This window comes from Perca flavescens, chromosome 9 (genome assembly GCF_004354835.1).
Source record: "Perca flavescens isolate YP-PL-M2 chromosome 9, PFLA_1.0, whole genome shotgun sequence".
NCBI lineage: Eukaryota > Metazoa > Chordata > Actinopteri > Perciformes > Percidae > Perca > Perca flavescens.
The window spans coordinates 16,888,251-16,903,644 of NC_041339.1; the positions used below are offsets into that span (position 1 = coordinate 16,888,251).

The window sequence follows — 15,394 nt, forward strand, 5'->3', positions numbered from 1 at the left end:
AGTCACAAGCCACTGTAGAGAAAAGACACAACGAGATATGCACCAAAAAAACATAATAAAAAGCTACACTATGCAGGAAGGTCTATAAAAAGGATCAAAGAGGTCCATAATAGGTTGCAAATAAGGTGAGACAACCAGAGTGCACTATAACTCACACTGTAGCTACATAGTTCTTAGATCCTTTTCACACAAGCTTAAATAATGTGACAGCAGACTCCCACCACAAGCTGAAACAAAAATGACTCCTGCAATTTGTACTTTAGCATTTTTTATAAAAAGAAATAGGTTGCACGGATGGAAAAAGGATGTCATCCAAATCAATCTCTTTCAATGAGTCACCATCACTGCATCTCATCTGTGCACAGGAAAAGAAGGACAATAACTGTTTTTTTCCGCCAACAACACTTTTATATTTCTTATCAATGTTTGCCAACTGAATCAACAGATGCTTTTGTGCGTTGCCAACAATGAATCATTTTAGCCATTTTACAAGTCGATAAGCAGTGCTTCGATATCACGCAGCATTCAGTTAAGCGGAGATGTCATATCACACCAAAATATCAACAGATTCCAGTGGTTTGATATCTCTTATTTTATATTAGCCACATAGCTTAGCGTATATCTGGTTAATTAGGTCTTGGTGACATAGGAACTGGTGGTTAGCGGGTGGTTAAACAACTTTGACTTATTCATATGATATGATTAGTGGGATCTAGAGCCCTACCGATAAAATCGGTATCAGATGGTTTTCCCAGGCTACGTGCAAATCACGTTTGCTCCTACTTCAGTCCAGACGGCGGCTTGATGCACCTGAGCCTCTCTGAGGCTGCATGGTAATGGCTAAAACCTCCAAAAGAAAAAATAACAAGCACTTTCAACATTAATTGTATTGTACCCAAGGGGAAATTTGTCTCGCAAGTTAAACACAGAACAGACTTCTATAAAATGTAATAAATACACATCACAAAAATATGTAAAGATGTATTAAAAAAAAAAAAAAATAGAAAAACAGCTCACATTCTCACTTTTAATAACAGTCTTGCTAGCAACTAATCACAGTCTGAAAAAACAGAGATAAAATGCATTTAGAAAGTACAAATGAGACAAAAGTTTCTTACTCACACCACTTCCTCACCTACACAGCTCATGCTCTCGCCCATACAGATCATACAGCGCTGATCAGGAATCAGACAAACACTACAACAGCTCGATGACCATATGTTTGGAAACCACTGAGCCGCTTTAATGAGAGAGGGAGAACGACAGCTAATTTCAGTTGTTTTCGGTTTCATTTCAGCTTTCACATACCACTTACTGATGTAGTTAAAAGGTGAAAAGAGCAAACATTATGGATGCATCCTGGAGAGACGGACAGATTTACACCTTTTAAACATCTGGCTAGATTGCTCAAACCACAACCCGGGTTCTCCAGTCGGCCCAAGACACATAAAGTGGCTAAGTGTAAAGGCCAGTTATGGAGATCAGATCTTGTCCCTCCTCCAGGCTAGTTGTTGTTCCACTGACAACTATTTAACAATGTTGCTGTGGATAGAGGGTTTCTTAATGGATCTTTCTGAAAAGCTACTGTGGTCATATTCTAAGCTTAATAGGCATCCAATACTCTACTTGATAATACAATTTTAACATCTCCTTATGTTAACAAAGCTATAACAATTGTTTATTTTTTCTGCATTTAACAAGTACAGCCCCCTTGAGGTTCTGATAATGATACGACTCATAATTGTTTGAGAACAGAGTCAAAAACAGTTGTTTCTTATAAGCTGCTATTCCTTTGAGTGTTGAAAGTTGCTGCAGATGTGAGTGAGAGCATCCTTAAAACCAGAAAGTGAGAATTCAGTCACTTCAGAGTTACTAAAGTGTGTACTTTAAAGCATGATACTGAATCCTTGCTAGTGCTACCATTTGTAGCAAACACTGAACTTGGACTTAAAGTGATGGTTCAGAGTAACTTCACCCTAGGGTCCTTTGCACCATGACCTCGAGCCAAACACCCCCCAGAAGCTTTTTCCACCTGGGTCTAACATTGGGAGAGTTAGCGTAGAGTAGCGTTATCAGCTGAATAGCTTATTAGCGCAGTGGCTAATGGACCCACGTTTGTATCTCGTAAATGACCCCACTAATAATGCCCGAAATGATACCAAACTTCTACACTAGTACAAATAGGTTATGTACTCATAAAACGATGGATTGGAAAGTTTGTAAGTACACCAGAAGTTTATGAACACTTGCCTGCTGGCTTCTGCTCTCTGCTGCTGCTACCTGCAGTTAGACGACTGCTTAGGGCCGTCTACAAATTACTACACTGAAAAGAGATATAACAAAAATATTTATTAATTTAATGATTAAATAAGGTAATGTCTCCAAACTTATCTCAGTTTCACACACACACACACACACACACACACACACACACACACACACACACACACTTTAGTCTGTGGATGGCACAGTCTATCCTCTGGAGAACAGTTATTTCCCAGAGTGGGCCACCTCAGTAAAAGGCCTTTACTAGACCAGACACCGAGTGAGTGCAGTCTCCCTTGTAACAGACTTAATTAAAAACCCAACACTTGTTCTTTTTTTAAGCCTTGTTTTACAGGCAGATAAAACTGCAGTAATGTGGAAGACGACTACAGAAATTAAAGGAAACTGTTGACAGGCTGCAACTAACGATTATTTTCATCGTCAATTAATCTGTTGATTATTTTCTCGATTATTCAATTAGTTGTTTGGTCTCTAAAATGTCAGAAAATGGGGAAAAACGTGGATCAATGTTTCCCAAAAGTCCAAGATCACGTCCTCAAATGTCTTGTTTTGTCCACAACTCAAAGCGATTAACTTTACTGTCCCAGAGGAGAGAAGGAACTAGAAAATATTCACATTTAAGAAGCTGGAATCAAATAATTTTTACTTTTGTCTTAAAAAATTACTCAAACAGACTAATCAATTATTAATATAGTTGGCGATTAATTTAAGAGTTGACAACTAATCGATTAATCTTCGCAGCTCTAGTAAACAGCCGATTGTGAGAAGCTTTACTTTACTAATCTAGGTAATATAGAATAAGTCAGTTGCCTTCTAGTCCAGTGGTTCCCAACCTCTGGTTTGAGGTTGGGAAAACCCCATACAGTGGTGTGAAAATGTGTTTTTTGCTTCCTGGTTTTCCTGAACTTTGCAGGCCATGTTTGTCACAGTTAAGTGCAAAGATCAGGGGCGCAAGTCTTTATCTGGTTTGAGGTTGAGGAAAAAAATATATATACTGTATATTTGCACATGTTAAACAAATTATGATAATACACTACAATATATAATGTATACAAAAGTATTTTGTTGTATCCTCGTTTTTCCTGCCGCCACGGCATCACTATTTTATAAATGAAACATGGAGGAGAATCTTAACCATGCTGATAACTGCTCTGTATCAAAAAAGAAAGTAAGGCTCTATCTGGAGAGTTACCTCAACTTCGGTTTCGGGGGGGCTCAGCTTTTCTTAGACATGAGTAGGGGGGGCACCAAGGAAAAAAGGTTGGGAACCACTGTTCTAGTCTATATCCTTGACTTTTCACTTCCGGGATTGCTCCGTTGCTGACGGAAATTCCGTTTAGGCTGGATATCCGTTGCCTTGGGCTTCCTTTGTGTTGTGTTTTAAACTCCAGTCGATTTAGGAGGACGGGTTAACCTTTTCTCAGATCTCTGCAGAGTAAATCCAGACAGCTAGCTAGACTATCTGTCCAATCTGAGTTTTCTGTTGCACGACTAAAACAACCTTTGAACGTACACGTTCCACCCAAACTAGTTCCTTCCCGAGGCTATTTTGCAGTGGCTTCATACGGCGCTTAGTGCCACCCAAGACATTTGTGATTGGTTTAAAGAAATGCCAATAAACCAGAGCACGTTTTTCTCCCATCCTGGAATGCTGTGTGGACTAGGGCCTCCTCCGCAGCGCCACAGTGGAGGAAGGTCTGGCAAAGTGAGACTAGTTGACTTCTAACAAACCCATAACACCTTTAAATTCAGAGGATAACCATGTAGATTTGTATGAATGTAGATGAAATGAGTTGATTTACAGCAGGAGAATGTTACAACCTATTTTCTAATGCAGTAGTGTGTCAGTTAATTGTTTTGTGAGCTGTAGCAAAGCAAAGGCACACCATAACAAATGAAACCTGAATAACCATCACATACATGACATTAAGTCAAATACCCTCAAACCAACACACATTACAATGCTTGCGTAAGGCGCGCAGCATCATCAAACCACAGCCACCCCAACCACAGCCTGTTCACCCCACTCCCCTCCAGGAGGCGTCTCAGGTCTCTCCGCACCAGCAGGTTCAGAGGAAGCTTCTTTCCTGCGGCTGTCACCCTACTGAACTCTTGCTCTGAATCCCAGTGACAATTTAACCTATTAAGCCCCCCCGGGCCAATTTACACTACCCTACCCATACTGTTTTTTTACAGATGTACATACTGTAATTACAGCTATACATAGCCTTATTCTACTGCTCTTCATACTATTCATCCTGCATACACTTATTCTTACTACTCTTATGTTACCACACTGCACATATATGTCTATATGGTTCATTCAGTATATCCATATTTATTCTGTTTTTCTTATATATATATATATATATATATATATTTCTTATCTATATATACAGTACAGGCCAAAGGTTTGGACACACCTCATTCAATGTGTTTCTTTATTTTCATGACTATTTACATTGTAGATTCTCACTGAAGGCATCAAAACTATGAATGAACACATATGGAATCATGTACTTAACAAAAAAGTGTGAAATAACTGAAAACATGTCTTATATTTTAGATTCTTCAAAGTAGCCACCCTTTGCTTTTTTTGATAACTCTGCAAACCCTTGGTGTTCTCTCAATGAGCTTCATGAGGTAGTCACCGGAAATGGTTTTCACTTCACAGGTGTGCCTTGTCAGGGTTAATTAGAGGATTTTTTTCCCTTATTAATAAAAAAGCAAAGGGTGGCTAGTTTAAATAATCTAAAATATAAGACATGTTTTCAGTTATTTTACACTTTTTTGTTAAGTACATAATTCCATAGGTGTTCATTCATAGTTGTGATTCCTTCAGTGTAATAAATAAATAAATAAATAAATAAATAATATATATATATATATATATATATATATATATATATATATATATATATATATATATATATATATATATATTCTGTTAATACACTGCATATATCTATATTATTCTTACTACTAGTATAATGTCACTACTACTACATTTCACATATCTGTACATGTTGTTCATACATTGTTCATATTACATAGCCATATTTATTCTGCTCTTATAACACTGCAATATATTTCTTGTCCTCCCTATGCACCACCTGTCTATACTTTTACTACATTTTTCTGCTTTTTTTGCACTTCTGGTTGGACGCAAACTGCATTTTGCTGTCTTCGTACTTTGTACACTGCACAATGACAATAAAGTTGAATTTAATCTAATCTAAAAAAAGAGTCATCAGGAAGTGAAGACAATCTCATGCCTCGGTTATCTTGTGAGTGTTCGTCTAACTTTTCTTGTTTATAAGTTCGTCATCAACCTGACAGTCAATGTCAAGTGGCTTTTACTTTTGCTTTGGTGGAAAAAGGGAAACAAGATGACTGGGACAAAAAGCTGAGGAGTTGTTTCCCATCCTTTCCTGTAAACTTCTCTGACCCAAGATGGCAGCTTTGTTAGTGTAAATTTCATTTTGTGTAAAAGAAAATTATATATATGTATTAATAAGCTTCCTGGGTCAATGGCTGCACTTAGCGCTTCCACTACTGGCTCCCATAAGACTGGAAACACATTGAACCACCATCTGAAATTTGATTTGCATATCACATCACACACAAATCCTGTGGTGACCAGGGTAATATGGCCTGTGCAATTGTGGGTGCAGTGTTTTGCATTGTGCAAACCTTTACAATACAATCAAAATCAGTAGCCATTAGTATCTGATTTGTTAGTATCAAGAGGCTAGAGAAGAAGTGTTAAGTGTCCAGCCATGCCTATGTGAGACCGTCTGTGATCATACAGGCTTACCCAGCAGAAGAAGCTTCAGCTCCCTTCTTGCATCCCTCTTGTCTCGCCGGAGTTGTTTCTCGATCTCAGAGTTGATTCGTTTGGACTCCTTCGCCTCTTCACTCAGGCAACAAGCCATCATGGAGTCTAAAGTCATCACCGCATGAGCTGAAAAGCCCGTCTGACAAGGGGCGCCGCGCTACACCTCACACAAAGTATCAAATAAATGAGCAACAGTCCGTTTCCAACAAGTTATATCCAGCCAATAATCGTGCTTGAAATGCTTGCTGCAGAATCTGGCCTTCTTGTTGATGGTTGATGAACTGCTGTCAAGTGTCAAATGTGTGACAGCTCAGTCAAAGTCTTTTGTAAGTCCTCGGGCTACACGAACTGACAGCTGATCACAGAAAATGTGCAATGCAACATGTCCGCAAACATCTTGGATGACTACCTAAGGTGTAAATAACCATTTTTATTTGATGCACTTAGCTGATATTAGTTTCGGTAATGCATAAAAAAACAAACACCTACCGACTTGGGTCCCAGAGACAGTGGGAGACTACTGGCTGCCACATTAGTACAATCCCTCTGCTGGTGGCCCGGTGGCCGAGTACAAGGCTAGCCGCCCCGAAACCAACACTGTACGCCCGCGCAGTGACAATGAGCGCCCGTCAAACTGTCCATCTACTGAACAAACACATAGGCTAGCCCGCAGTCTCTAGCACTCGACTATAACGATAACCCTTGTAGCAACCAGACTCAAAATATCGCTTTACAATTGCGCTCAGGACAGTTATCCTCTCGCAGACGGAGGCACCCACTGACCAGTGTAGCTAAATGGGCAGGCTAATTGTTAGCTAGCTAAGTTAGCTCAGCTAGCCATCCCTGGAATTACAGCCAACTGGCTAAAAACCAGAAAGCTCGGCCTGACAGAGGAGGACCTTCATTGTATTAAGCTAATGTTCTCCAAAAGACCTTGCCAGGACCAAACTCTCAAAATGCTCAAACGTCTAACTGACAGTCAAATGCACCCTTGTAGTCCGTGCATTTTATCGCTCCTGGTATTTTTTCCTGGTGGTGGTGATTGCTCTTCGTCACCCACTCGCTCAGCCCCGTGTGTGTGTGTGTGTGTGTGTGTGTGGTGGTGCTGCTGCTGACGTCGCTTGGGATATAATTGATTGGCAGAGGCAGAGCGAATGAAACCAGAACTTGGGGGCGTTTAAGGCGGGCCTTTGCTGGATGGTTAAATTCCCAAGTTTGTTTGAGAGGAAGTCTTCCTTTAGGAGGCGTGTCAGCGAAAGCTACATTTGGCTGAACGGGCAACGCCCATCTCCTGTCAAAGACCCGCACATCCACACACTAATGTGTGTGTGCTCATCCACTGTTACATCAACAAAACAAAAAAAAACATTGAAAGTTTATGAAACTGTAAGATTGAGCTCCCTATTTAATGTTTCACTTAATTTATTTTCTATTTATTTTTAGCTGACCCTGGCATGTTTGTGTTAGCCTATTTATTTTGTTTCATTTATGTTTTTCTTCTCTTTTGCATTTATGTATTTTGTCTGTATATTTTTGTATCTAGTTAAAACACATCTGTTTGCAAGCAAGAAAGAGTACATTTACTCAAGTACTATACCTAAGTAGCCTACTATTTTCGAGGTACTTGATTAATTCCATTTTATGCTTCTTAATATTTCTTTTCCACTACACTTATATTATCAAGTTGTCAGAAGTTCATTTATTATACCTTTTTGAAGCCCAAAGAGATTAAAGGTATCCAGTATTTCACAAAATATCAACAATTATGAAAAAGTCCTAACAATGAATACAAATCTGTGTTGCAGAAATAAGTTTTTATTTGTTTGTTTCTACCTAAATAATCATCTTATGACCCCTCCGATTTATCTGGAGGTTGGGGCGCTATGACCAAAAGTCAATTTTGGCCTATAAATGTCCTCAGGCCTGGACCCTTGTCAATCGTGAGAAATTTCGGCCAAATTGGACAATGTACACTGAAGTTACAACAACTTCTTCGTTCATCGATAAATGCTTAAAATGGCCGCCACGCCCACACCGTTGGCCCCTTTTTCTTCTAATAACTTTTCATCGTTAAGGTCTTAAGATGGGACAGACCGAGTTTGAAGTTGATCGGATGAAATCTCTAGGAGGAGTTTGTTAAAGTACGATGTGGAAATGGCCAAAATCGCACAAATTCTGAACTTTCAACTTCCATTCAAAATGGCGGACTTCCTGTTGAGTTTAGGGTATGGCTCCAATGAGCTTTTTTGTACGTCCTGACATGCTACATATATTTACCAGGTTTTGTTAGTCTACGTTAAACCCGCTGCAGGGGCTCAATTTTTTTAATTTAGTTCGGGTCGCTAGCGAGTCATTTTTGTGCGCATATTACCAAATTTTCACCAGGCTTGACAGGCATGACATAGTCAACATGGCTCTTCATTTCATCCTCCGGCACCTGGACCCCAACCTACGCCAGAATCCTGTTTGTGGACTTCAGCTCTGCCTTCATCACCATCCTCCCAGCCCTGCTACAGGAGAAGCTGACCCACCTGCATGTGCCTGACTCCACCTACAGGTGGCTCACAGACTTCCTGTCTGACAGTAAGCAGTGTGAAGCTGGGGAGGCCTGTAGCTCACCCAGTAAGAGCGTGCGCCCCATGTAGGCTGAGTCCTTTGCAGCGGCGCAGGTTCGAATCCGTCCTGCTGCCCTTTGCTGCATGTCATCCCTCATCTCTTTCCCCCCTTTCCTGTCTATCCACTGTCACTATCTAAAAAAAGGGAAAAGCCCCAAAAAATAATCTTAAAAAAACTGCGGCACCTGAAGAAGTTCAACCTGCCAAAGACAATGATGTGCAGGTGCACTTCTACACTGCCATCATTGAGCCCACCCTCACCTGCAGCTGTACGCTGCTGCCACTGCTAAGGACAAGGGTAGAAGGCAGCGTATCATCCGCTCTGCCAAGAAGGTGATTGGCTGCAATCGAACCCCCACTGACATTGAATCTTAATCCTACATCTTGTCCTCTGCACATTCTACATATCGTTTTTGAACTTTTTGCACACCCCTCTACATTTTGGTAGATGGGTGTACCTGCACTAACCATTCAGCCTCTTTTTTCCTTCTGTTATATGTAATGTGTGTGTAATGTTAAATTGTTATATGTCTGTCTGTCTGTCTGTCTGTCTGTCTGTATGTAAGTATGTATTTAAGTGGCTTTTCAGGATAAGTCTCCTAATGGGGTATGTAACATTGGTTGGGCTGAAAATGGCCTGGTTGATATTTTATTGGCCCTTATGCATCCCTGTGTTTTGGCCCTATTTGTAACAAGAGCTTTTCTTCCAAATATGGTATGCTCGTGAATATTTAGATGAGCTGCGTGCTGATTGGTTGAGCGAATCCCCAATACACACACATTAGAGAAGCGACAGAATCTCATATTCCAGACACTGCAATGTTTCATTACCAAAATCAGTTCTGAGACTTTTTTATATGAGAAATCAACTATATAAAGCTCAAATATGGGCCGTTTTACGAAAATTGATGGCTAATTGCAAATATGGTAAGACTGTGTGTCGGACTTCAGCGGCGGTGCTGCTGCCTCGCCACCCGGCTTGCCTTCCTTCACAGACCCCGGCCTGCTGTGAGCTCCGTTAGGCTGGCAGCCCTGACAGAGCTCAGCGGCCTGTAACTCCCCTCTTCCTGCTAGCTAAATGGCCCGTTGTGTGAGAGTGAGAGCGCGGTCAGCGAGCTTGTTACACCAGCAATCTCTTACCACATGTTACACACAATGTCACGCCACTTAGCTATACAACATATACCTAAATGTCTTATAAAGCTAACAACGATGTCCGATTTCAAGTTAATTAATATTTGTGAAGTTTAGCCAGGTGTTTCGTTAGCTGCGACTGTCCCTTCAATCTATACAATATATACCTAAATGTCTTAAAAAGCTAACAACGGTGTCCGATTTCAAGTTAATTAATTTTTGTGAATTCCAGAGGAATTCTAAGAAGCATATTTGAGCTTTACATAGTTGATTTCTCGCATAAAAAAGTTTCAGAAGTGAATTTTGTAATGGAATAGCAGAGATCTGCGCAACCTAGATTCGGAAGACTACCTGATCTCAGGTCAGTTGTGTAGCCTATGTAAATGTTGGGGCGTGACCGTTCTCTTAAGGTTCCGGATTTTGAGATGCTTACGTAAGCAACTAGCTTTGTTGAGATTCGCCCGTTTTCAGCGGCAGTTTCAAAATATGAGATTTTCATAGTAAGGGGCTGTCAATGGGACTTTGAGCTTCTATGTATGTCCTATTTACCCACTGAACTGTCGTTCTTCAACTATTCAATCGGTTTTGCATTCTATCACCCCTTTATTATATATATATATGTATATATACATATATATATATACATATATACATATATATATATATTACAGACTCAAGGTCCAGATAAAAAAGTACAAATAACATATTACAAGAGGGGTACATGCAAACACATAAACATGAATACATACAGACATACTAACTACCACATATTACATGAAGGGAACATACAAAACGTACATACAGACTAAGTGCATCATTGTATACCACCTTCATCTTATTTATTAATATGATAAGTTTTCAACTTTATAAGTCACAGTGGTGGATGAAGTATTCAGGCCCTTTTGTAAAGGTGGTCATACCACACTACAAAGATAAAGTAAGTCCTGCATTCAACATTTTACTTAAGTAAAAGTAATGTTATCAACAAAATGTGCCCAAGTGTCAAAAGTACATGTACAAATAATGCATGATAACTCATTTTAGTAAAAAATATATATGTATTACAATGCATCATATTTTACAAATCTATAATACGTACAGTATTTTCCTCTGAAATATAATGGTGTAGATGTATACAGTAAAATGTAAATACAGAATTTCCTCAGTATTTACATTACTTGAGTAAATGTCCTGAGTTACTTTCCACAACTGATCTGCATACGGGGCTGTGGAATATCCTGTTATGGTGGTGGTTCAGCTTCACTGAGTAATAATTTGTTTGAGCAGTGGTGAAAGAAGTATTCAGACTCTTTGCTTATTTCAAAGTGCACAATGTAAATATACTTTTACAAGTAAAAGTACCAAAGTATATAGACTAAAATGTACCTTAGGTTTTAAAAGTAAAACAATTTATTATGAAACAGGGTACCTATCAGGGTTATCATACAGCATATAGGCTGATCCAAAGGGGTGGCCAGGGGGGCTAGTGCCATACCTGGCATTTGATTGGCCTCCCCAAGTGCTGATCCCAAACTGGTGGCCACCATATTAAAAAAAAATCCTGGAGCTGTCACTGATTATTGGATTGTCATTATTAATGCATGAACATGAAGCAGGATTTTAATGTTGGGGAAAGATAATTTCAACTACCTTATTGGGAATTGAATCTGTAACACTGCATCATATTTGTGTATGTAATCTTAGTCTTCACAGTAACTGTAGCTGTCAAGTCAAGATAGTGGAGTAAACAGTACATTTCCCTCTCAAATGTAGTGAAGAAAATGTATAAAGTAGCATAAAATGGAAATAATCAAGTAAAGCACAAGAACATCAAAAGTGTACTCAAGTAGGATACTTGTCATTAGTTACTTTCCACTTTCCACCACTGCAGGAGAGACTCGTTAACTTTGAAATTTTTTTAAAAAGTGAATGTAGACGTGAAAATGTTTGTTTGCAATTGTACTTTCCAGTGATAAATTCACCTAAGATCAAAGAAAAATTCCTCTTCTACATCAGTTAATGACTTATTATTCATCCTGTCAATTGTTCCGTTGTCTTTGATGGAGATTATGACAGAATCAAAGGCACAATGTCAATGTATCTAAATCTTTCAGTATGAATGAGCTGGCAGACAATACTGTTGAGCCAAGTGACATCTTTTGGATGTGTGATGTAGTTGCAAGAGGGAGGTTCAATAGAACATAATTTAGGAATCTGGTAAAAATGTTGAAAAGCTTCAAATCCTTACATAAAAATAAGATATGTCTTTGTTTGACCTGTATCAAAGCCTCTTCCTTTTATTGTTCCAAGCAAAATATGTCTAACCTTAATATCCGGAATACTACTTTAGGAGAAGAAGCTTGGAAAATATTTGCCTCGAAGCTCAAATCACATTAAAATCTTCATTCACAGACATTTATTGAAACAGATGGAGTGCATTAGATTATAATAGGATGTGGCTACAGGTAAATCAGAACAATTACCCTATAAAGGTCCTATGACATGGTGCTCTTTGGATGCTTTTATATAGACCTTAGTGGTCCCCTAATACTTTAAATACTTTAAATGCTTTAAATACTATTGAGGAGGAGAGAAGGGGGGCAAGGTGGAGGGTGGTAACCTTTCCCCTTACGACATCATAAAGGGAAGATTCCAGATTGGCCCATCTGAGCTTTCATTTTCTCAAAGACAGAGCAGGATACCCAGGGCTCAGTTTACACCTATCGCCATTTCTAACTGGGGGACCATAGGCAGGCTGGGGGAACGCATATTAATGTTAAAAAAAACTCATAAAGTGAAATTCAAATTCATTTCAATGCCGTTAACATTTCAATAAGTATATCAAAAATAGATATAAATATAAATATTTTGCAATTTGAAGGTTTAAACTCCCGAAGCTCAAATGCCAAAGATTCATGATATAACCTGAAAGAATGAATGCGAATTAGATAACAGCAAACTGGTTCTTGGTATGCTCGGTATGATCAGGAGAATCCTCAGTCATGACTCATGAGAACACATATGGCTTGACCTGCCCATATCTCAGTAAAGCCACACGCCTTCAGAAATTATTTGACTTTATTCATTCACTTTGAACTGTCTGCCACATGATTCAACGGACAAATATTTGACACGTTTCATTTTCTAAAATTAAGAATATCCTCACATTATGTTTAAATCTTAGTAGCGTAATGTTATATAAAATGCACTCTACATTTGGCCATCTATGAATAATTATAAGGAAAACGGTTGTACAGCAGTGGTGCCCAACCTGGGGGGTGGGAGCCCACCAAGGGGTCGCGGGATAAATCTGAGGGGTCGCAAGATAATAAATGGGACAGAAAAGAAGAAAAACATGGCTCTTTTACACAAATCTATATTGATTTTTTCTTGAGGAGACAGCCACTCTTTGATGTATCTGCTCACAATTCATATGTAGATATATGCAACAGAGGAAGAAATACTCAGATCTTATACTTAAGTAAAAGTAGCAATACCACAGTCTAGAAATACTGTGTTAGAAGTAAAAGTCCTTTATTCAAAATTCTACTTAAAGTGACTATATGTAACATTTACACGTTTTTGTGTAATGTTCCATCTGATGATCATAAATGACCTGTAACAGCAAACGAGACTAACGGTGAAAAGAAGTACGTTTTATATAGTTTTGATTAATGCCTCTGCCCGGGTCAGTTTATTTTACTGCAAAGTCACAAAAATGATTTACGGCAGGTAGACGGTACAGTAACACATTCTGACGGGTCACAGATTTCAGTGTTTTACCGGAAAAGCCTGTATTAGTGCATTTAGCCAGGTAAAAGGTAGCAGGAGATTTCTTTATGTAGGCCTAAATGTATTTTAATTTTATTTTAGAACAACTAAAAGCTAAAAGGGAAAGTGAAAGACAAAGGGCGAAACCGAGTCAATCTCGGTCGGGCTATCAACAGATGGAGACAATTACGGGATTGTAAATGATTCAAAAAACGTTCCCCGAATTGGCCCTTGTGTATGTAATATGTCTATTTCATTTATAAAATAACTTTACAATGCACGATGTGGTTGTATGGCAGTGGTCGACATTACATTTTAGTCCGTGTTTGTGTTGGCCTACATTTTCTTTTCCCTTGTCCCCCTGTACCTGTGTAAAGCGTCCATGGGTTTCATGAAATACGCTATATAAGTTTAATGCTTTGGCTGTGACAGTGATGCCCGGTTTAGCTCACGATAATCTCAAAGTAGGCTAAATTACCATTTGCAACACCTGAAATGCAACGATGCATCTGTATCTTATTCTCTTATTGTAAATGAATGATTTTGTGTCTGAACAAAACATACATCGCAGCTGTATGACCTCCCTATAACGCTAACTCGGTAATGTATAGTGGGCAATAAAGCACCATAAAGAAAAGACCTTTACGACAGCAGGTGTGGTAAAAACACTACCGCTTTTGTCCAAAGCGGCCGCTAGAATCAACACAAACTGAAAGTTACATATAGTCACTTTAAGTAAAAGTACAAAAAAATTAGCATCAAAATATACATAAAGTACCAAAAGTAAAGTACTCATTATGCAGAACAGTCCATTTCAGAATAATGTAAATTATTGAGTTATAATTATTGATGCATTAAAATGTACATTACTTTAATGTTAGAGCTGGTAAAGGTGGGACTTAACCTATATATACTGCAAGTAGCTTGTGAATTTCACCAATGGATCAATGAAATCATATAGTTATCCAATTTAATACATACATAGTAATGTATCTGTTAATTACATTTTGTATTTAATTGAATATTTTTTTTAATCTGAACGTAGTGGAGTACAAAAGTATAATATTTGGGGCGCCCAGATATCTCCGTTGGTAGAGCAGGAGCCCATATATAGCCCATTTACTCCTTGACGCAGGGGGCCTGGGTTTGATTCCGACCTGCGGCCATTTGCTGCATGTCATTCCCCCTCTCTCTAACCTTTCATGTCTTCAGCTGTCCTGTCAAATAAAGGCCTAAAAATGCCACAACAAAAAACAATCTTTAAATAAAAAAAGTACAAAAAAAAAAATAATGAAATACTCAAGTAAAGTACATAAAGTAAAATTGTAGTACAGTCCTTGAGTAAATGTACTTAGTTTCCACCACTGGACATATGTAAGCTGAGGGGTCGCAAAACGCTGCTGTAGTTAAAGGAACACGCCGACTTATTGGGAATTTAGCTTATTCACCGTAACCCCCAGAGTAAGACAAGTCCATACATACCCTTCTCATCTCCGTGCGTGCTGTAACGCTGCCTGACGGTTCCAGCATTAGCTTAGCCCAGCACAGATCCTGCAGGTAACTGGTTCCAACTAGCCTACTGCTCCAAATTGTGACAAAAGTGACAAAATAACGCCAACATGTTCCTATTTACGTGTTGTGATTTGTAGAGTCACAGCGTGTACAAAAAACAACGTAACATGAGACACAGCCATCTTCTAACAGTAAACATAGGAACATGTTGGCGTTATTTTGTCACTTATTCGGAGCA

General features: G+C 38.9%; 1 protein-coding gene across 3 annotated transcripts in view; it reads right to left on the minus strand.

Moving 5' to 3' along the window:
- The window catches only part of LOC114561099 (guanine nucleotide-binding protein G(q) subunit alpha), a 35,936-nt gene extending 28,721 nt beyond the window's left edge, over window positions 1–7,215 (minus strand). For 2 of the 3 annotated variants that reach the window (XM_028586812.1, XM_028586814.1), the window contains exon 1: window positions 6,104–7,215. In XM_028586812.1, the coding sequence (XP_028442613.1) occupies window positions 6,104–6,239 (136 nt within the window). In that variant the 5' untranslated portion in view covers window positions 6,240–7,215. The remainder of the gene's footprint in view (window positions 1–6,103) is intronic. The other variant, XM_028586813.1, reaches the window with a different exon arrangement.
- Between the last annotated feature and the right edge of the window lie 8,179 nt (window positions 7,216–15,394).